The 21,759-nt window shown below is 40.4% G+C and overlaps 1 protein-coding gene across 8 annotated transcripts in view; it reads right to left on the bottom strand.

The window, feature by feature from the left end:
• The window catches only part of LOC136438194 (piezo-type mechanosensitive ion channel component 2-like), a 163,960-nt gene that overhangs the window by 80,129 nt on the left and 62,072 nt on the right, over positions 1 to 21,759 (bottom strand). For 7 of the 8 annotated variants that reach the window (XM_066432941.1, XM_066432943.1, XM_066432942.1 and 4 more), the window contains 9 exons: positions 13,785 to 14,060; positions 13,102 to 13,368; positions 11,294 to 11,417; positions 10,125 to 10,336; positions 7,875 to 8,023; positions 6,594 to 6,770; positions 3,483 to 3,538; positions 2,836 to 2,856; positions 1 to 10 (listed from right to left, as the gene is read on the bottom strand). The exon at positions 1 to 10 is cut by the window's left edge and continues 127 nt beyond it. In XM_066432941.1, the coding sequence (XP_066289038.1) occupies positions 1 to 10; positions 2,836 to 2,856; positions 3,483 to 3,538; positions 6,594 to 6,770; positions 7,875 to 8,023; positions 10,125 to 10,336; positions 11,294 to 11,417; positions 13,102 to 13,368; positions 13,785 to 14,060 (1,292 nt within the window). The remainder of the gene's footprint in view (positions 11 to 2,835; positions 2,857 to 3,482; positions 3,539 to 6,593; positions 6,771 to 7,874; positions 8,024 to 10,124; positions 10,337 to 11,293; positions 11,418 to 13,101; positions 13,369 to 13,784; positions 14,061 to 21,759) is intronic. The other variant, XM_066432944.1, reaches the window with a different exon arrangement.

Genomic DNA, 21,759 nt, shown 5'->3' with positions numbered 1-21,759 from the left:
ACTTGTTGCCCTACAGGGATGCATTTTGATCTTTATTTGTAAGAAACAGGTGGTTTAACTTGGCAGACAATTACATGTATGTCTTTACATTGTGTTTGAATACTCAACACTATAACAGATACATTGTAATGCTGTAACGTTGGTTAACATAAATTTGCGGGGTATATAAATTCGCCATTTTTTGAAACGGTGTATTTTAGGGATATGTGCTAGATGCAAAATCAGTTATAACGCCAGCAATGCAAACCGGATAGACTAACGTATTCAGAACACTGGCTGAAAAGCTTCGATAACCATGCATTAGAAGTTGGCAACGTCAAAAACTCTCCGTCCCTTATTGACAGAGTCTGGGGGCTTCGTGGGAGAAGCACACTGCACGGTTGTTCGCTGGTTTATAAGACAAATGTCACATCTCCTGCCTGCTAAACACAATTATTTACAAGACAACTTATTACAATCTCTTTTGCTAACCTGCAACTGGATTCTAAGTGTGATCAATCATCAAAACTCCTCTTTGTTGCTACAACCTACGGCACGTGTATTTTCCCGCCGCCATATTATTACCCAGAATCCTGTCGTCAAGCATCCTCGTTCACCAGGACCCTTCCGCTCCACGTTACATCGCTCGCAGAAAGGGCCCTGGTAACACGGGATGGCATCCATGGTTTTGCAGGTCGACGAGACTTGCTGATGAATAATTAATGAGCTAACCCTTATTTGGGACAAACGGCAGTTGTAGCTCATGAATAGTTAATGAGCTAACCCTTATTTGGGACAAACGGCAGTTGTAGCTCATGAATAATTAATGAGCTAGCAGTAACACGTAACCTGATTGGTTGATAGCTTCCCAGCGTTCTTTGCGCGCTTGCTTCCGATGAGAGGAAGCAAACGGGTTTTAACCCCCCTGATTGGCTGAAGCTGTTTTGGTGGCGATATCGTAATAACCATGGATGCCATCCCGTGTTACCAGGGCCCTTTCTGCGAGCGATGTAACGTGGAGCGGAAGGGTCCTGGTGAACGAGGATGGTCGTCAAGCAGACGACAAAGGTTTGTGAGGAACACTTTTTTGCGTGTGATAGTGGACTGAAGACGATATTTTCCTCAAAGTTTGCTCCTAACACAACAAGAAACACATGGTCATAGTAGTATAACCATTGCTACGGCATCCAGCTAACTTGCCATGAATAATGGACACCGTCATTGTGCGTGCGGCGGACGGTAGTTTCAAGTTGAAATATTATGGTGTCAGCACGACTAGAGACAAAATCTACCATATATATGATTAGTGCAAAGATAGTACATGATACTGACAGAATGATACAAAAAAAGGATGGTTTATTGTTCTGCTAGATTGATTTCAGTCAACCATTATCGGAAAAATGGCGAATTTATGTTACCTAACGTTACCATCTCTAGTTACAAATGTGGGTCAATGCCATAAACTGTGGGTGCCAAGATTACGTCTTCAAATTGACACAGAAAAAGACGATGACAGCTTCAGCTAGCTGTAAAAAAATGCAGAGAGCAAGAATGCAAGATGGTACTTAAATAAACCCTGGTTTGCCCTAATGGTGAGCACCAGTGCAACAGGCCAGAATGTAACCCTGACCCAAGCATACCACATTAAAGGGGGCGTCAACTACAGATCATAGAGGAGATTATTCTGGATCTCCAGATAATATCTTTCTGAATCCAAAAACATTAATTGTTTTGGCAACTTGACAAAAGTAACAGCCAGATGTAACATACTATATCACGAACAAACATTGGACAAACTTCAACTGGGGCAATGTTAAGAAATCTTGGGTTGAGCTTGAAAATTACTTTTTTTGTTATGTGTTTCTGGATGATTGTTTGTCAACTTACATGTATAGCCTTTGCCGATTTATTTTCCACTTGAATTTAATCTCTGACAATCATCCCATTGAAACCCATACATAAGATATGAAAAATGGGGCTGATGTTGACAGTAATATTTGTATTGTGTGTGTCAGTAGCTGTCCATGAATTTTAAGCTCTAGCAACTTACTTCTTATATTGCTTTGACACAAAAACATTCATTCATTCATTCATTCATTCAAAATTGACCTGCAACTTCAGCAATTATTTGGTAGGAACCAATACTTTATAAAAGGCATCATTACCATCATGAATCACAACCCATTGGACTGCATGAAGGGGCACTACTCAGTTCCAGGATTAAAAATGGTTATTTATTTGTTCATCTGTGAATTTTTTTTACAAATTTGGTTGCTTTGTATCATCATCATCATCGTCATCATCAAATAGTATCAATAAAACAAGAAACTGGCAGTCAGAGGCTGAATTACTAGTACTATTATATATAGTACTGCACCAAGTTAACCTGATCAACAGTGAAGAGATAAAATCATCAGAACTGTAGCTGGTATGGATACATCAACTAAATATAGAATACAACACGGTGTATTCCGTATCACCCGAGGTACCAGCCCGACCGCGGGAGGGCTGGGACTGTGGGTGATGCGGAATACACCATGTTGTATTTTATGTATGTCATACCAACCGGAAAAAACACAAATTTCAATGCGAAATGCGCCTGAAGTTGAGAGAGTTTTGTGTCCTCAAGCAAAGAAATCGTAAGAACATCGATTCCAACCTCCAAATCCGGCATTCGAATTTTCGACAGCGGCGCAACCGCCGCACTCAAAATGCATTCTAAATATTCTATGTGTGATACAACTTAGATACGGAAAATTATCACCCGGTCCGGAACACCCGTATCAAAGGTTTTCACGGCCTAGGTATGACATAAAAGTTAATATTATGCATGTCACCAAGTCTAGTGTTTCTTACCAATGGTGTTCTTTCCATCCACTATTTGCAGCATAAAACAGAGTATACAAGAGAAAGTCACAAAGTTGGAGGGGCTTTATCACAATAATGTCAATAACTAAAAAACAGCCAAGAAAGTTGTTTCTGCATTCATTTGACTTTCACTTGAATTCAAGACCACAGTAACTATTACTAGTATATTGGTGTGGCTTTTAGAAGTGTTCACTTGTTAGATAGAATACAAAATGTGCAATCATTAACCCTTGTCCTGCTGACATTTTTTACGCAATCTATTTTACTAATTTGATTTCTTAATCAGGTCATTTTTCTGCACTGCTGTGGCATAGTTACTTCTGCATTCAGTGTGTTTCGCTACAGTATGATGCGTTCAGTTGAAAAATACCCCCAACCCATACATATACTGGACCAACATACAGGCTCATATATGTTACAACATGCAGGCTCACTAATGTGCTAATCAGTCACGTACCAAAATGTCTGCATTCACGTAAAAATTAATCAAACACTCCAAATCCTGTGATATATTTCAAACTCAAACATCAAAATCATCATTTAACACTTATATACATGTACATGTACCTGCACAGCTTGGAGGAAGGAACCAATTAGCTAAACGTTACATGAGAGACAAGTTCAGACTTACTCACATTTCTTCCTTTGTAGCACTGCCATTAAATCTTCCTCTGAGACTTTCCTGGCAGACCTATGATAGAGATCAGTGGAGAAAATCACAGTCATGGTGAGACAACAATACTCTGTCCCATCCACGACTTCTCTTACAGACATTTGTACATGTAGGGAGTGCCAATCAGATTGCGCAGCTCCTATAGACAGACAAATATCCAACTAGATTTCCACGACCTCATACCTTTGCCAAATGATGATAACCTTTTCAAGCGATGTATTATAAAGGATTCCCATATACATGTAATATGCAAATATGGTCCTCATTTCCATTAATTATATTGGTTGGTCATCTTTTCTACCCAAACAAGCTGCCAGGGGGCCCAAACTGAGACCACTTCTTTATTACATCCCAAGCTATCTACCACCCAAAAATCAAGACCATAGCACAACCAGGTCAAAAGATACAAAAACGGAAGTTCTGCTGCAGTACCAAGGTCACATACCAGGGGGTCCAAAATTGACCTTGAAATTCGGCTTCACAACACCCGCCTACATATCAAATATCATCGTAATCCATCAAGAGGTTCTTGAGTTATGCTGACTATAGTAGTGCGGAAACACAAACACACAGACAGACAGACAGACAGACACACACACACACACACAGACACCCAAAACTATATCTCCATTTTTCATGGAGATAATAACACAAGTTGCTTAAAGTATGAAAGGCCTATCTTAGGCCTAAAAATATTGTGGTATTCCCTCTTGAATAATGTAAATGAGGCCCTTATCTGCATGATTTATATCCAATAATTGTCACCTTTATTTAACTTCCTGATTTGCATTTATCACTATGCCATCATGGTATTTTCTCACTGATTAAACAAATTAAGTCCTCATTTGAATATGCTGCAACAGTATGGTATGGGATCCATATACAAAGAAAAACAAAGATAACGAGTTTGTAGACCTCAAATCTCCATGAAATATATATTATGCAAATTTGGCCTACATTTGCAAAATTTATATTCAACTATGTTCACTGTCACATAAGGCCACACCAATTTAATTTGTTGCTTCTCGGAATAGCCTGTTCTGTTTTACCCATTATTCCCATTCACAAATCTTTACTCCCAATTTTACTATTTGTTCAGTTGGAAAACTCAATAGATACCAAAACAGATTATAAAGGCCAGCACATACCTAAAAAGTGTGGTCATATTGATCATAAGTAATGTTTTAATTTTTCATTTATTAAAACTATTTCTCAATATCAATCCATATATTACATGGCAAAAGGTAATTTTGCTACTGAAATTATAGTACTAGATCAAAGAAAGAGGTGCATTGCATAAAATGAGCCATCAAAGCTGAAATTTGAATAATCCTCTTATTCTTTATGTTATGCAAACCCTTATCTTCACCCCAGACTATTTGCAAAAAATTGTATTTTTATTTTTTTCCGCCCTGTCGCTCCCTCTCTTTCAAGACAACCATAGTGATTGTTTAAAAAGTCTCTTTTGTCCTTATCATATTCACATCCCTTGCAACTGGTGGCCATGTCAAAGCATGCCCTGCCGACCCACAAAGAATAAAGAAATTCAGTACCAAGCTCACACACCAAAATCGACCTTGACCTTTGCCTTTCCAACAACTACCCACATACCAAAGATCATTGCAATCCCTCCCAAGGTTCTAAAGTTACTGTATGCTGACCACTAGTGGTGTGGATCTAAACCCGAGTTTAGGTTTAGGTTCGGACTCGAGTCCAGAGGTTTAGGTTCAGGTCCGGACTTGAAAGTCCGGACCTGAACAATAATTTTGGAATATTTTTTCGTGTTACATGTAAAATTGCATATTGGCAGATATTTTACACGTAATTTGACAACTATATATACGGAATTACATACAGTCAGTAATTAACACAAAAGTTCAGTTATAAACACAAAAACAGCAATGTTTTAATATTTTTCTAGTGCAAATTTCACGATTTAAGGAAGGTTTAAGATGGTTTAAAACAAAAAGGAATGTATGAGTGAGAGAATTTTTTTCAAGTCCGGACTTGTTTCCAGACGTTAAGGTTTTTTTGGACTTGAACCTAAACGTTTTACAAGTCCGGAACCGGTCCGGCCGGACCGATCCGCACCACTACTGACCACAAATATATACCGAAACAAAAACACACGGACAGACACACACAAAGACACACCAAAAACAATGTATCTTACTGCAATTCATTTTGCTTCACATTTTGTGTCGTCCTAAGAAGGCTCCTGCCTTCCCTGCCCCCGGGGGGACATTTTCCTCCGTCCTTATCCTAAATGACTTTGGTGTATACATTGTAGATAGAATAACAACCAGCATTTAATGTAACATGACCAATTAACGTCCTATTTATTCAAAACGTATTTATCTCAAAACCGTGCAGACAGAGCCAAATTTCAAACCCATGGGCAGAAATATCAGCTCTTCTAAAAAGAAAATGCATGGTCTGTAAGTTTTTCTCCACCTGTTTAACGCCGTGCGATCATGTATTTATACTGAGGTATATGATGAAGAATTGTGCTAGGGTAACCCATTATCGTCCACTTCTGAATCTTTTCCCTTCTAGCGCTATGCTTGAAGAACATAGACCAGAAAAAAATGCCAGTAACTGTCCAAAGTAGTCTGCAGACAAATGATAGTAAAATCACTATGTCTGTCCGGCCACTTGCTTAACGCGATGGAAAAAAACAATGTTTATCTGTAAATTTCCCCCACATGCGCGGCACGTGGCGTTCACGTGGCAAACGCATGGCCATTATGTTTTGCTGTACAAAAATTAAAGAGATGGCTACGGATCATACTTATGATGTTCTTTATTGCTCATTAGAACAGGCTTTGGCATAATACACCGCGACATGTGGACATGAGCCAAACCGGACGTAAATAGGTTCTGCACGTAAATAGGTCATGTTACGTTAGCTGCAAGCAGCTGACTAGATAGTGACAGGTTTTAGTGACATCATTTCAAGACTTATAATTCCCTTAATGACTACTAAAAGAACTCCCATATTTAGCATGATTCTTCAGAACATTGTATAAATTTGGTAACGAAGAAAAAAAGTTTAGTTGTCTCGCTGACTTACGTGCCACTATCCTGTCCCAGGTCCTCATCATCATCTGGATCGATCTTGGTAATTTCCAAAAAGCGATGGTGAAAGAAGTGCAGTTGGAGAATACAGACCACCAGAAATGTGGTGGGAGCCAACATCTTCTGAAACAGCTCCACGGTGCTATACTGTTCCATCCCCAGATCCTCAAGACTGAACAACAGATCATGTAATTGTAGAATCAAATCAATTTGCATGAAATTGATAAATCAGCATGAAAGTTCATTTGTGTCTTGGTAGTTTATGTAGTATAGTGCTAAAAGCTTCCTTTCAAAAGTTTCTCAACACATAAACATTGAATCAGCAGTCCATCATCTGTTTCATTGAACAAAGTCAATTAGACACTGAACAGGACTATATATGGCACTTCATGAGGGACATCAAGGAGGCCATCTACATCAGAGCACAAGGATTCACAGAAACGGCGGGCGCTTTAAACTTCCTGGCACTTTTGACGTCGCGTGCCCATGATTGGTCACTTGAATTATGAGGAAAACTACACTATAGGACAGTCAAAAACATGACTGTGCAGTTTGCTGAGTGATTGTGTAGTAATGATTAAAATCTTATAATATACATGCAGCAGAATCCTTGACATCATCATCATCGGTCGACTGCAAGTTTCCTCCACATCTCTGCTGTTGCTGGCAAGGTCGGATATCTGTTGTCGGATATCTGAATGATCTGTTCTGCGACCAGCAACATGGCTTTGTGCCTGGCAGATCGTGTACAACACGACTGATAGCCACCATAGATCAGTGGACTCAAGCGGTAGAAGAGTGTGTGAAGTGAAGTGAACTTTATTGCTCAACAATCGTACATGGTACAATGTATGGCATGAAATCAACAATCTGTTCTACAAGGCTAATCTATCCTACAATTCTAAGTACAAAATATTTTCGAAACCAGTGTATTTGTGTTGACGATGAAATATCAGACTGGGCCGCTGTGACAAGTGGAATTCCCCAGGGATCCGTGCTTGGACCGATTCTTTTTGTTGTTTTCGTTTAGAAACAGAACTTACACATAGCCTGATGTCGGATATCTATCTTGACATGACACCTCATTTGCCCTCAGTCCCTCAGAAATATGGTATGCCTTGGCCATTTTAGATTTTTGATGCCTTTTAGAATTGTATCTATGAAAGTCAAAGCCAATGTGTCCCCTGATGTAGTGCCCTCCTGAAATGTCCAATTCCTATGTTGAATTGAACAATACAAGACTGGTAGAATAATGCAGGAATAGAGACATACTTACAGTTCGAATGAGATGTGTGTCTTGTTGTGCCAGAACTGTGGCACACTCTTGAACTGATAGGTGTAGAGTAGGATAAGTACAAACATGGAGTATCCTATCACCACCCACCAGAAAGTTCGCATTATGCGTCTCCAAGTTGTGTAGGACAGCTGTAACAAGGAGGAAATTCCCTTTGAACTACCACATTATTAAGTTTCTTAAGTTACCACTATGGAAAGCAATCCTGATGTTTTAGGGATTTTAAGTTTCTTGGATTCTTTAAGTTGCAGAATGGATTATATTCATAATTTTGTAGTAGGCTGTGATTTTCAACGCAACAAACATACAGTCGTGTAATTCAAGCTTTTTCTTTAATGTTGTTTCCATTTATGCTGTGCTGTTCAAGATTGAGAACACGTGCAAAGTTTCAGAGCTCTTCAGCTAGTGCCAATGGTATCCTTAGTGCCAAATGGAGTGTCAGTTGGTTGCTTAAGCCAGCTCACATACATTGCAAGATGTACTTATGATGGCATACAGTGCCAATCGCACAATGATCGCAGGTAAATCACATTCGTTGTCAAGTAAATCACAGGTTGAATCAGCTATCGCTGAGCGTCATGCAATATTCAAAATGTTTACAGCATCGTACAATTTTTCACTTGTGTTTTTTTTTGGAATTAATGTTTCTTAGGTGTATGGCAGTTGTGTACAGGTGGTATATTTACTGGTACAGGCCGCTGCTATGTAACAGTAAGTTGTTCACCCCTTGCCACAGTGCCAGACGAACTCTTGACTCCAAAGCATCCCCAGAAGATGTAGGTCAAGGTCAAGTTCAGGTATGCTTGTTTATATGATTTACCTATGCATGTTCAGGGGTTTCTTTACTGTACAATTTGCCTTGTATTCCGTAGCCATTAAGCGTAGGAATGAACTGTACTTTATAGTTGAAGGCAAGTGAATAGAACAGTTGGTATGTTGAACTGAACCCCTGGCTTTGGTGGTTTGTTACTTAGCGGCTCGGCAGTGAGAGTGCCAAGCCATTGGTTACTATAAGTACAACTAGAGAACGACCTTGGACGACACGTCCTAAAGAGTGACCAAATATATACCCCTAGACCGGTACAGCTACACAGTGACCCTTTATTCTATCATTAATACTATAATCATTATTATCCGACTCAGAATATAATTTTTGGACAAAACCAGAAAAATGCACAACTATATATCTAAAGGCACTCAACCTTAATCTGACACAACCTTAATCCAACACTTTTCAGTACTCCCCTATAAGTTAAGACCTAGCGCTGATATGCAAGATCTTTTGGTTGCTTCTAAAATACAGTAAAGTAGACAACATAAAACTGTGCAATGGTAAGGTCTTGTAGAGAACATGTTGTTGTGACAAGGTCAGGAAAATTTGACATGTTTTTATCATGTAGGGCATGTCGTGGGAGAGAGAGCAGCCATAACATTTTAAGGACGATGGTTGATGACTACTTCATGACATAATTGTCAACTGTAACATGGTGTGTCTATTCAGGCTCGTCTATTTTACCTCATTGTAACTGGCTATTGGTTGACAGAGAGATTGACAGCTTTAATTGTATAGAGCAAAATCATGGATAAACACATTCACTTTTTTTAATGTTTCGTTTGGATCAGAATCCCCACGGGACTTCGTTGTCAGTGACGCCATTTTCAAACCTAGTTTTCCAGCCACAGCTCAACAATCAGAAGACTGATACATGTGCAGTGATAAGGGGAAGCACTACACATAATGCAGTCAACAGTTACTGAAATAATCACAGGGCCGCTTATTGATTTATGATGCTGCGCTGCATTTGCTAAAAAGTGTCGGATTAAGGTTCAGTGACGTTTAAGCATAATTATGACAACTATGTGAATAAAATTGTTTTATTTACCTTTAGTAAAAAATCTGTGTTATGTTAGGTCACGTGCTATGTTAGGGATCTCGTTATATGTAAGGAGTTGAACTTCTCAATATAAATAAATAAGCTGTCATTTTTTGCAATCATACACATGTATGTAGCCAGAGTGTCATCCTGTTTCAGTTCCAGGCTCTAATAGGTGAAGGTAGAGCCTGGAACTGAAACAGGATGACACTCAGGCTAACATGTATGGGCCATTTAAAAAAAGGCAGGCATGCCTGAAAAATGGGCTGATCTATTTTTCGAACTTAAAAGTCGCTATTTTGCACATTTCACTAAGAGTGAGCCTGACGTTGTATCACTACAAGAAAATGAAGTATACCTGATAGCAGATGATGAAGAATAGGAAGAGTGCCATGTAGAGGATGCGATACATCACCACCTTGCCAGACAGGCTGACTAGAAGAAACATGCCAGCACACACAAAGATCCAGTACTTGCTGAAAACCTGCACCGCATAGTTGCCCATCTGTTTCATGAGCTCACTGTCCTCCCTTTCCTGGTTTTCACTGGATGTTCTACTGCCCATTTGTTCTGAGAAGGAGAAATGGACATCTCAACTATCAAGGACGAATAGATGAACTGAACTGCCATTGAAACAGCTAAGGTTATATCCATCCAGCAGCCTACACATGATGCAATTTTCTCAGTTTTCTCATCAAAGTTTCACACAGCCATCATCACACCTGCCACAGGTACATAGTCTTCTGACACTGGACTGAAGATATGTACAAAAGTCATTCACTCACTCACTCACACTCACTCACTCAAAACTCACACTCACCCACTTATGCACTCAAACTCAGTCACTCACTCTCACCCACTCAATCAACTTACTCTAACTCACTACCTCACTCTCCCTAAGTCACTCTCAACTCACTCTTGCCAGCATCTCTGTCAATCTGCAGCAGTCTGGCAAACAGATTGCATTATGTCATATATCAACAGGACACAGATTAGCATCATTTTGTAAGCTAAGTTTGCCAACACTCAAGTAAAGCAACAGCAGATATATTCTAAGGATGACATCCCCTGTAGACTCCAAATTTAATGCAAGCGGGTGGAAATAAAACAGGCTGGGTAAAAAAAAAAGATTTCCTCACTTTCCAAAATAGACACAAAAAGCATAAAAACATGGTGTCATAGGAAAGATATCTTTCATTCCTGTATCCAAGAAGTGCACGAAGTGAAATAAGTTTGGTAGATTGACATTACCAAGTTGGCACCTACCACTCATGGCTACCACATTGGTACCACCTATTGAACTAGTTTCACTTCTACAGCTAGTCATGGCTACCACACTTGTCACTTCTACAAGTACAATCAAAGCTACACATAATTCAACATTTTGGTACTTTCTTGTCATGTGGACCATGTCCAGAAGGCAAAAATTTCTTCTTTTTTTTCAGGCGAAAATTAATGAGGGCACTAAATGTCATCCATACAATTTACTTGCTGTGGCCTAACTGATATTTGACATTGAAATATTACCTTCACTCTCTTGTTTGAATATGGCTGTTAGTGCATCCTCTTCCCCTAAGCCATCTTCTTCAACAATCTTTTTTTCCCAGATACTTTGGCGAAGTGTCAACCAGAACATCAGGGTGTACAAAATCTGGAAAATTGGGAAACACTTCATTTATTCATATTCTACTCTATACCATGGTTTAGGAGTGAAATATCTTGTTTTTCCTATTGTTTCTTCTCCTTCCTCTCCACCTTCTCCTGTCAAGTCTTCAAATCGATTCATCTCAAATTTGGCACTAGGGTTGTGTGGGTCAATAACCCCAGTGCTCTTTTTTAGCGAAGCTTTAGGAGCGGGCTTAATAGTATACTTTACGCCCTATTTGCAAGAATTCCCAGAATTCCATAGGAATTTACTATATGCCCGATTTGCAAGAATTCCCAGAATTCCACAGGAATTTCTGCAATCTGTCCGCGCAAACCCTGGGGAACGCCCGCCTGTCACTCTATACCTTGTCAGTAGGTCTGGTACCCCGGCATGCAGGTGTCCGATTTCGTACTGGTGGGACCGGAGTGTGTCAGTATTCTAGCTTTGAAAAGGGTTTTCAACCTACCCCACTTGATCTACAGCATTATCACAAAAACGTGCTTAACATCATGCCTTCCACCAAAAAACCTATGTGAACACCAAAACTTGAGGAGATCCAGGAAAGGCAAAGTTTTTTAACAGAACGATAAAGAACTTGGTTCCCACTTGGGCAGTCTGCACTGAACGCTTTACGTGGATGGGTGCGGTGTCGGAAAAACGACTTGCAGTATATATAGCTCCTCGAAAACATAACCTACAGAGCTACATGTAGAATAACAACCAAAACGATCATAGGAGCCCCAGCAAACCGAATTTCTAAACTTCTGGCCTAGATTCTCGTTCTACCCATCCAAAAATGACACTACACCGGGAGTGTGCTCTGGTTTTTCGATATCTGCTTGGAACTCATCAAGTTATGGTGCCTTTCTATATCTGCTTGACAGACGCATTTCTAATTTCTAAGTGCGTTTTGAACAAATATTAGAGTGCTATGTAGGTACTTTCCTTACCACTAAGAAAGATCAATCCAGACACCTTCGCTATGGCAATGATGTTTAATTGCCACACTTATTTCCATTTTTTTTAAAGTTCAAAATGATTTTATTTAGTTTTTTTTTAACATTTTCAGACAAGAAGTTAATGTTTTAGCCTCCTGTGCCCTGGTACTACAACCAAATGATCTGAAATTAGGTATCCCAGCGCCAGTGTATACCCAGAAGTTCAGGAACAGTTTACCAATAGGATGTTTCAAAATGCTTAATTTTGGCGATACTTGGCTCTTGTGCCCTGGTATCTAAACCAAATGACCAGAAATTCAGTACGGGGATGCCCATGACATATGGCAAAAGGACTTAATTTTTACATGTACCTTTGGCATACATCACTTCAAAATGACTAATTCTGCAATTTTCAGCCATTTCTAGACCAAAAATGTGCCTTACTATTTCAACCAAATGACCTGAAATTTGGTATGGTGAAAAGTTACCTGGAACGTTATGCACAATGTAATTCATATTCGTAATTCATGACATACAGTAGTTTTGACACCACACAATTCATCATATGGTCCAGAAGTGGCAAAACTTACTATTTGACCGCATATAACAGTTAAAGTGACATTCTGAACTATATTTCAGTCCTTGGGTTTTCAGATATAGTTGCATAAAGACCGCCACTAAAGCTTAGAAATAACAGAATGCTTGTACCATCAACATATGTAATATTGTCAAACAAAACAAAACTTCACTTTTGCTGTAAGGTGCAGGCAGGTATGTTGGTACTTGATCAGTCCAATCTCCTCCAAGTTATAACCTGAACTGCTCTTGGTTGGTAGCTCCTCCTCAGTTAGGTTTAAGCCATAGACAAACTGGATAACTAGCAGGACTTCTGCATAGAAGACAAAAGCTGGAGAGGACAGCAGGCATATCCTGCGAGCACTGCGACACATCCACACCACACATGCCCAGATCAGCAGCACGAATGTCAGCCAGCTGTGGTATGTGATACTCCAGGCCTGGACAGGACATACAGACACATTCACATTAAATCAAGTCATGCTACATATAACACAGATTCATTCATGTTGCGAATTCTTTGGAGGCTCTCTAATTAATCAATTTATTGCCAATAACTGGATGAAAAAGATACTTGTAAGATGGGGGGTGCTCATAATGAAGTATTCAGTCAAGTAACGTTACATGATACCTTGCTGTATAGAAGGAGCTATTTCATCAGCAAGCATAACATTTCTTAAGAGCACATATCGTGTATATTCATGAAGAAGACTTTCAAACAAAAGACAAAACCTATCATTGTCAGATTGTCTCTCCTGCCGGTAGCCTTGTCCTTTGCACTGAACATAATTATACAAAATTCATAATTATATTCTTCTGTTTTCAGAACTGCTTGATATAACGATACTGATCCTACCATCATAACGATGAGTGCTGCAATGTAACTCTGCTTCATAATGAAGACAAACATTGTCATCAAGGGTGTTCTGAAGGAGTCCAGGTCTTTACTATGAGTGCCATTCTCTTCCTTCTGTTCCAGCTGGAAAGTTTCTTCCTTCCTCTGACGGTGGATCTGCTCATGGATGGTGCCCACCTTGTTCTCTGGTACGTCATCTATCTCATGGGTGATCTGTCCATCTGCCTCTATTGTAACTTCGTCAGACTCTCCATAGTCTTCTGGAACTACCAGAGCCTGAAAGAACAAGACTGAATTTAGCTTTTAAAACCTTGAAGTTCTTGTTTGACTTGACATGGTAAGGCCACAGCAATTCATTCCTTGGTTCTTGGATATCTTAAGGTGAAAATGTAGCTTTATGTGCTTAATTCACAACCACACAAAAGTCATATACAAGTGTCACCTTCCTCAGGTCAATAATATCTCAGTCACAGGTTCTATTCTGCGCTACACAATGCAGCTACATGTAGGTGTTGCTATCCAGTGGTTTCAACTAGGCATGTGCTAATTTTGTGGGCTTTCATCCTGCTGAAAAAAATATATTACAAGGGCAAACTGAACAAAGAGTTAAGAGACCACCAGGAGGCATGTGCACACACACACACACATACACACACACACACACATACACACACGTACACACACACACACACATACACACACACAAACAGTCAAACCTGGCCGAGCAACCACCTGGCGCAGGCATTACCACCTGCCGTCAGAGGACATAGTGAAACAGTCCCGTCCATTTTTACAAAGTTAAGACCCTCTCCCAAGCAACCAACTGTCTTCCCCAACCAGCAACCACTTAAAATCAGTGAAGTATATATCACTGACAGGTGCAAAGTACAACTTGAAATAGTGGTAATTCTGACATAAAGAAACTGAATGCACTAAGTCTTGTTTTTGGCGGTACTAAGGAAGTAGGAACAGACAACTACCAAAAAAACATATTTGATTGCTAGATAAACACAGTTCTGATGGTCAAATAATGGTTTATTGAAATTTGTTTACATAGCAGCATGGGGATTATAAACAAGACTCAAGGCTATGGGGTGTATCTCTTGTAGATATGTTTCCTGGGAACTAAAGTGTCTTTTGTGCAAATGTAAGTTTTTTTTTGTCAACCAGCCAACTTGTCGGAACCAACTACCTGTCCTCAGCAACCACTTTTACTCAGTCCCTTGAGTGGCGCCAGGTTTGACTGTACCTCCCATTTTCATGGAGGTAATAAAGAGTGCACCTGTTTCTTTGCCATACTGACCTTGCTTGAATAATTTTCAAAATCTGAATTTCAAGCCAACAATGATCTTAAAGGCACCCAAAGCATTTTCTGTGCCTTGAAAATTGGTATTCGCGGATCAAATTTTCGACGACCACTGTCGCCTTCTTCATCAATAAATGACCAATCACTGCCGAACGTTAACTCGCGAGAGTTACAGACACGTGACTTTATTGACACATCATTACGGATACGTTACGTCAGCAATTGGTCAAACGTGCCAGGAAGTTTATATTGCTCATTGAGAACTAGATTCCTTGAACACAAACGCCCCAGCTTGCATTTGTCTGAAGTCTCTCAACACATCCACATTGAATCTCCGGGCCATACCGTTTCACTGGCCATTGTCAGAATACTTGACACTGAGCAGGACTACTTTATGAGAAGTGTTGACAGCCACTCGAGAGAGTATGGCAAGTCTACATGGTTTCATCAGTTCTGTTGTAACCGAGCTTTCCTGGCCCTCCTTTTGGCCTCAGCGGCAGCTGTTCTTTTAGCTTCGAACGTTGTGGCGCTCTTGTAGCTCAGCTGACGCCAGGTACTGCGATCGAGGCAGAGAGCTTCAAAGTTTGTGGGGTCAATGTGACCTTTCTTTAAGTAGTGTTTAAGGGTGTCCTTGTATCTCTTTCTTTGCCCACCCCTAGGCCGTGTCCCTTGATCCAGTTGCCCAAACAGGGTCTGTTTGGGGAGCCGGTTGTCTGGCATCCGGACACAGTGACCAGTCCAACGTAGTTGGCTGCGCATGATGAGTGCCTCTATACTACAGGAGCCAGCTTTAGCTAATACACGAGTGTTGGTACGGTAGTCTGACCAGGACGTATCCGTTATGACTCTCGCGAGTTTACGTTCGGCAGTGATTGGTCAATATTGATCCTGAAGAAGGCGAAAGTGGTCGTCGAAAATTTGATCCATAAATACATTGTACCTTATTGTTGGAAGAAATCTTAGCACTGTATTTATCATAAAACACTGTTGTGTTGCCACTAACTCCGGAGCTTTGTCAAGACAGCAACGCCACAGCCGCCATATTCATTCTCAAAGTTTAAGTCCAGCATCATCAACCGACGGTGCTCACCTCTGACAAAAAGATGTCAAAGGTGAACATGTGGAGGAGGAGGATGCAAGACATTTCTAAGATTGTTGCAATAGACTGATGATTATCACTTTTGCCAGGAAATGTTTTTGAAAGGTTATGTTTTTTTTATACGTACGTAAATGTAGGTATGTGGATGAACATCATTTAATTTGAAACTGACAGCATTCCTCGGAGTTTCAGCTAAACAACTCTCTGTTTTTTTCCACGACCTCATACATTCGCCAAATGATTTTAACATTTATGACTGACATATTATGGGTGTTTCTCATTGATTATAAATCATACCAGTTGATCATCTTAATAACAGAAGTTGTCCAAAGTATGAGCTTAACAAAGAAGGCTATGCTAACGTAAATAATCAATTATGCAAATGAGGTCCTTATTAGCATGATTTTAAGACAACGATGTTCACATTCACATATCTTCCAAATGCCACAAGTATAGAATTGCCATCATTTAACAGTATGGAATTACAGTTGTTTCTCATTAATTATGCAAATTAGGTCTTCATTTGCATATTTTCTATCTATCAATATTCCTCTCTCAGGGTTTGAAATACAATGAAGCAACTTTCAATTTGAAAGTGATTCTCAAGATTTGCAAGTAAAAATGACATGAACTTGCAATTTTGCAAGTTGAAAAATACTACTTTGTATTCCATCAATGTCTGGGAACAAGCTGCTCTTGTTACACACTGACACACAATCATCCCATACAATATGGTAAATTTTCAATTGAAACACAGAAATCAATGCTTTTTTGTTCTAAACCATTTTAAAACCCTTCATAGATCAAGAATTTTTTCTGCTGAAGTTTGCACTGGAAAAAGACAAAAACAAACACCGTCAGAAAATCAAAATGGCCTATGTACATGCATACAACATGCTGACCTCTAGAAATTTTCACGATGCCTCCAGTGGTCATAAGGCTGGTAAATGTTTCTGTCACTAGTTTATTTGTATGGGAAAATTTAATCATTAGTAATTTTGTTATTGTTGCTACTACATTTAATTTAGAAATTCTGAAAGTTGAAATTTTTTCAATCTTTCTAAAAAGTTGTAACGTTAGGTAACATAAATTCGCGGAGTACTTAAATTCGTGATTTTTTGAAAACGGGGTATTTAGGGATATGTACTAGATGCAGCATAAGTAATACCGCTAGAAATGCAAACCTGACAGACTAACGTATTCAGAACACTGTCTGAAAAGCTTCGATAACCATGCATTAGAAGGCGACGAGGTCAAAAACTCTCCGTCCCTTATTGGAACAGTCTGAGGGCTTCGTGGGAGAATTACACAACATGGTTGTCGGCTGGTTTATAAGACAAATGTCACATCTCCTGCCTGCTAAACACAATTATTTACAAGACAACTTATTACAATCTCTTTTGCTAACCTGCAACTGGATTCTAAGTGTGATCAATCATCAAAACTCCTCTTTGTTGCTACAACCTACGGCCGCCATATCATTACCCAGAATCCTGTTGTCAAGCAGACGAAAAAGGTTTGTGAGGAACACTTTTTGTCTAAATGTTGCATGTGATAGTGGACTGAAGACGATATTTTCCTCAAAGTTTGCTCCTAACACAACAAGGAACACATGGACATAGTAGTATAACCATTGCTACGGCATCCAGCTAACTTTCCATGAATAATGTACACGTTGCCATGACGGTGGGGATCGACTTTGAGTGACGTTCTACCGACTCAACAAACGGGATGTTACCGAAGGCCTGATGTGGTCGGTACGGCCGTTTTTTCGTGTATTTTTTTTACTTGGACACGTCTACATCCATAGCACTCTCCTCAAGCCAAGGATGGAACGAATAGCTGCTGTATAAAATGAAATTAGCGGTAAGATATTCAAGACGAATCTTCTCTCCCGAAATAATGTTCACACCTGTCCGACAACACCGTCATTGTGTGTGCGGCGGACGGTAGTTTCAAGTTGAAATATTATGGTGTCAGCACGATTAGAGACAAAATCTACCATATATATGATTAGTGCAAAGATAGTACATGATACTGACAGAATAATAGAAAAAAAGGATGGTTTACTCTCACCTCTCAAATAGAAGTACCCCCTGGAATAGAAGTACCCCCCGGACAAATCTTCAATATCTAATATAAGTACCCCCTGAAATAAAAGTACCCCCCGGAAAATTACCAAATTGACAGGTAAACTGTGGCCACATGACTGTCAAAGGGAAAGAAGATAATAAACAGGTAGGTTGTACTAGTATTTATTCAATCATGCCTGAGGACCATACCTATTGTTAGATATTGAACAGTCTACATATCTATTGATATTATGATCTTCCTCGCCACATCAAAAAAAAATATATCATAGTGATGTTGAAAAATTGGGCATAGGTTCCCCACTATGCGGTGATTTCAAATTCAACAAGTGTAAATGAACATGATACATGCATTTTCTACTTGGAACTTGAAGCAATTGATCAAGGAAAATTGTTGTACATGGATATTTATCATTTATTATTACTGACATATAATCAAAATAATTCGATAATCATATTTTCTAAAGACATTGCCCTCCACCCCCAAGAAACAAACATGAACACAAAAGAGGGTTATGTCTATAAACTTTTGCTCCATAGCGTCAAGAACAAAGTTTTTGTGAGACGCTCGGATTTCGATTTCCCGCGGTAGAGCCCACAATATTGAACAGAGATCGACTGTAAAAATAGCACAGCGTTTCAGCCCGCACATACGACGAAATTACCGATAACATGTTGACAATAGAAACAACGCTTTACCGCTAAATTAGGAAAATCTTACGGTTATTTAAAAATACAAACCCTTCTAAAATATAGAATTCTATATTGTTGCCGAAAATATAATATCATCCACGCGTTCACGGTATCATTTCAAACTCGTAATCCACACTATGCAATTCTCTGCTAGTTTTACTGTCACCATGCGTGATGGTGCCGCCGCCATGTTTCGATGGCAAAACATGCTGTTGTTTACCGCTCGTTTTGTGCCGTTCTTAGATTTTGCGGCCTCAAAACACATATCACAAGGGAATTTAAGTTATAATTGTTGTTTTTACGTGTAATATATCTTCTGTGAACCAATTATTCTTCCGCCGCACTGCCGATAGTGGTCATCGAATTCTTCCCTGTGCAAGTATCTAACGTTACTACTCGACACGTTTTTTGATCAGCGACATTCAGCGTACTTTGGTTTACGATGTAAACAGAGACTGTCACAGTTATTTACATGAAAATGGTATTGTAAAATGTCAGTGTTGCGTCTTTTTTCCCCCAATAATAACGTTAACTTTGTAATGTCATAGTGAGATCGACCGATATGTTACGATTTCCGTCAGGATTTCACAAATTTCCGGTCATAGCGGTGGGGATCCCGGGAAATCAACGCCGCTAGGCCGAAAAATAGCGAATTACTAGCAAAAATACCGGGGAAACATGGGCAGAAAAACCTAAAATTTCGATTTTAGAGGGATTCCTGCTTAGCAAAATCCCAATTTTCAAAAAATAATAAACGTACCGTCTAAAATAAGAAAGTAACGGCCGGATCTTGAGGCGAAAAAAAATAAACGTACCGGTACGTTTATTTGAGAGGTGAGAGTAATGTTCTGCTAGATTGATTTCAGTCAACCATTATCGGAAAAATGGCGAATTTATGTTACCCAAAGTTACATGTTGTAATACTATTATACTGTTTTGTGTTTACTACTGACTGTAACTTTCATAATAGTAGGATTGGTCTGGACCAATCGTAGGGAATTACTCTGGAGGAAGCGACCTCTGACCTCTGCTCCTGCCATGCTCACAACGTGAAATCCGCCATTCTGCACGGCCGGCTCGCTCGCCTCCTGTGTAATGTTCCGTCGTCTCCAAGCTCTTGAGCTTTCATGAAGCCCTTCAACCTCCCGCACGGCGTTCCCCAACTACCGAGGCACACCAGTCTGCCGGAAAACCTACCGGTTCCCGTGCTGGTTTGGCCCGACACGGACTCAGACAGCAGAGCCGCGGCGTGCAACTGCAGCAGCGTGCATGGACTCGCCAGAAACTTTGCCCACCTGGATTCGCAGTTCTAAGCGAGAGGCTCCACCCGTCCCTGAGTCTCTACACTGTTTGTAATCTTTGGTGGCGTCCTGCAGCGAGTTTTCTTCACCAGCCTGGGGCTGCACACCCTTTCCTGGCTGATCCTGAGTTTGTGCTACAAAAACGTCCAGACAGAGAGACTACAGCGATCGGAACGACAGCCCCTCTCCCCACTTCCCGCCATTGATGCGGGGTTTCCCGAGACGCCCGTGCTATTGGCAGCCATGTTTGTCCTCGCGAACCAAATAACTTTTCCGGGAGCTTCCACGAGCGGTCCTTCCTCATCGCACGTCCTTCTCCCTTTCCACCCGTACCTACACGGACTACAAGAATGCGGTGTGCATCTACAGCAGCGTACTCAAGGCTCCCAGGAACCCCACTCCACGTCGATGCGCCGACTTCACTTTCCGGTCCGACTCGGAGTTCGCGGCAGCGTCCTGCAGCGAGATCGTCACCAGCCTGGGACTGCACCTACACCCGCAACTTCTCTTCTCAGAGTAGAGTAGAATAGTTTAGAGTGGTTTAGCAAAGCCATATTGACAGTGCATAAGACCAGCTCCAGCTGCGTGCCGAAGATCCCCAGTACCCGCCCACGGCCCACTTCACAAGTTAGAGTCCTATACGCCGACGTACCCTTTCCGGTTTGTCTCTACGCTGTTCGACAGTGCCCGGCCGGTGACGTCCTGCGGCACGTTCTTCACCAGCCTTGGCCTGTTTTTATGAACTGGAATATCTAGCTACTTTCTAACTTAGATTTAGCACTACCACTACAACTAACTACTTTTCCGCTATGCGGTTTGGGGTCCTCACTACCCTCGGCTAGGCCGTTGATGTCTCTGTACAACCAGTAAGCCTCCACCAAAGAGCAGTTTCACAGATTAAAGACATCACATGCCCCAAACCACATAGCTCTCTCCTTGTATTTTGTATGTGTACGTAAGTGTAATTATCTTCGCCGAGTACTTGTACTCGGAGAAGATTATGTTTTCGGTTGAGAAATCTGTTAGGTGGGTCTGTATGTATGTCAAGAGCATAACTCAAGAAAACTTCGATGAATCTTTATGATTTTTGGTAGGTGTGTAGTGGTTGTGCAAAGGAAGGTCAAGTTCGAAAATGGTTAACCTTGCGTTTTTTAACAGTACTGCAGCGCACTTTGCATCTTTTTGTGTTTGTATGCAGGCAAAAAAAGTGACGGAAACGTTGATGGATCTTCATGATTTTTTGTAGGTATGTAGATATTGTGGAAACGAAAGTCAAGTTTGAAAATGATTTATCTGGCGCTTTCCTACAGTACTGCAGCATGCTTTGTGTGTACGTGATTTTGTATGTCGCCAACATAACTCGAGGAGCTGTTGACGGCTGTGCATGATATTAAGTGGATAAGTAGGGGTGTCAAAGAGGAAGGTCAAGTTCGATAATGGGCCTCCTAGCGGATACTTAAGGTACTGCAGCGGAGCTTCAAAGTTT

The sequence above is a fragment of the Branchiostoma lanceolatum genome, chromosome 7 (assembly GCF_035083965.1).
Source record: "Branchiostoma lanceolatum isolate klBraLanc5 chromosome 7, klBraLanc5.hap2, whole genome shotgun sequence".
Taxonomy (NCBI): Eukaryota; Metazoa; Chordata; class Leptocardii; order Amphioxiformes; family Branchiostomatidae; genus Branchiostoma; species Branchiostoma lanceolatum.
The sequence above is the reverse complement of the archived record's forward strand: the minus strand, read 5'-3'. Positions and strand labels throughout refer to the sequence as shown.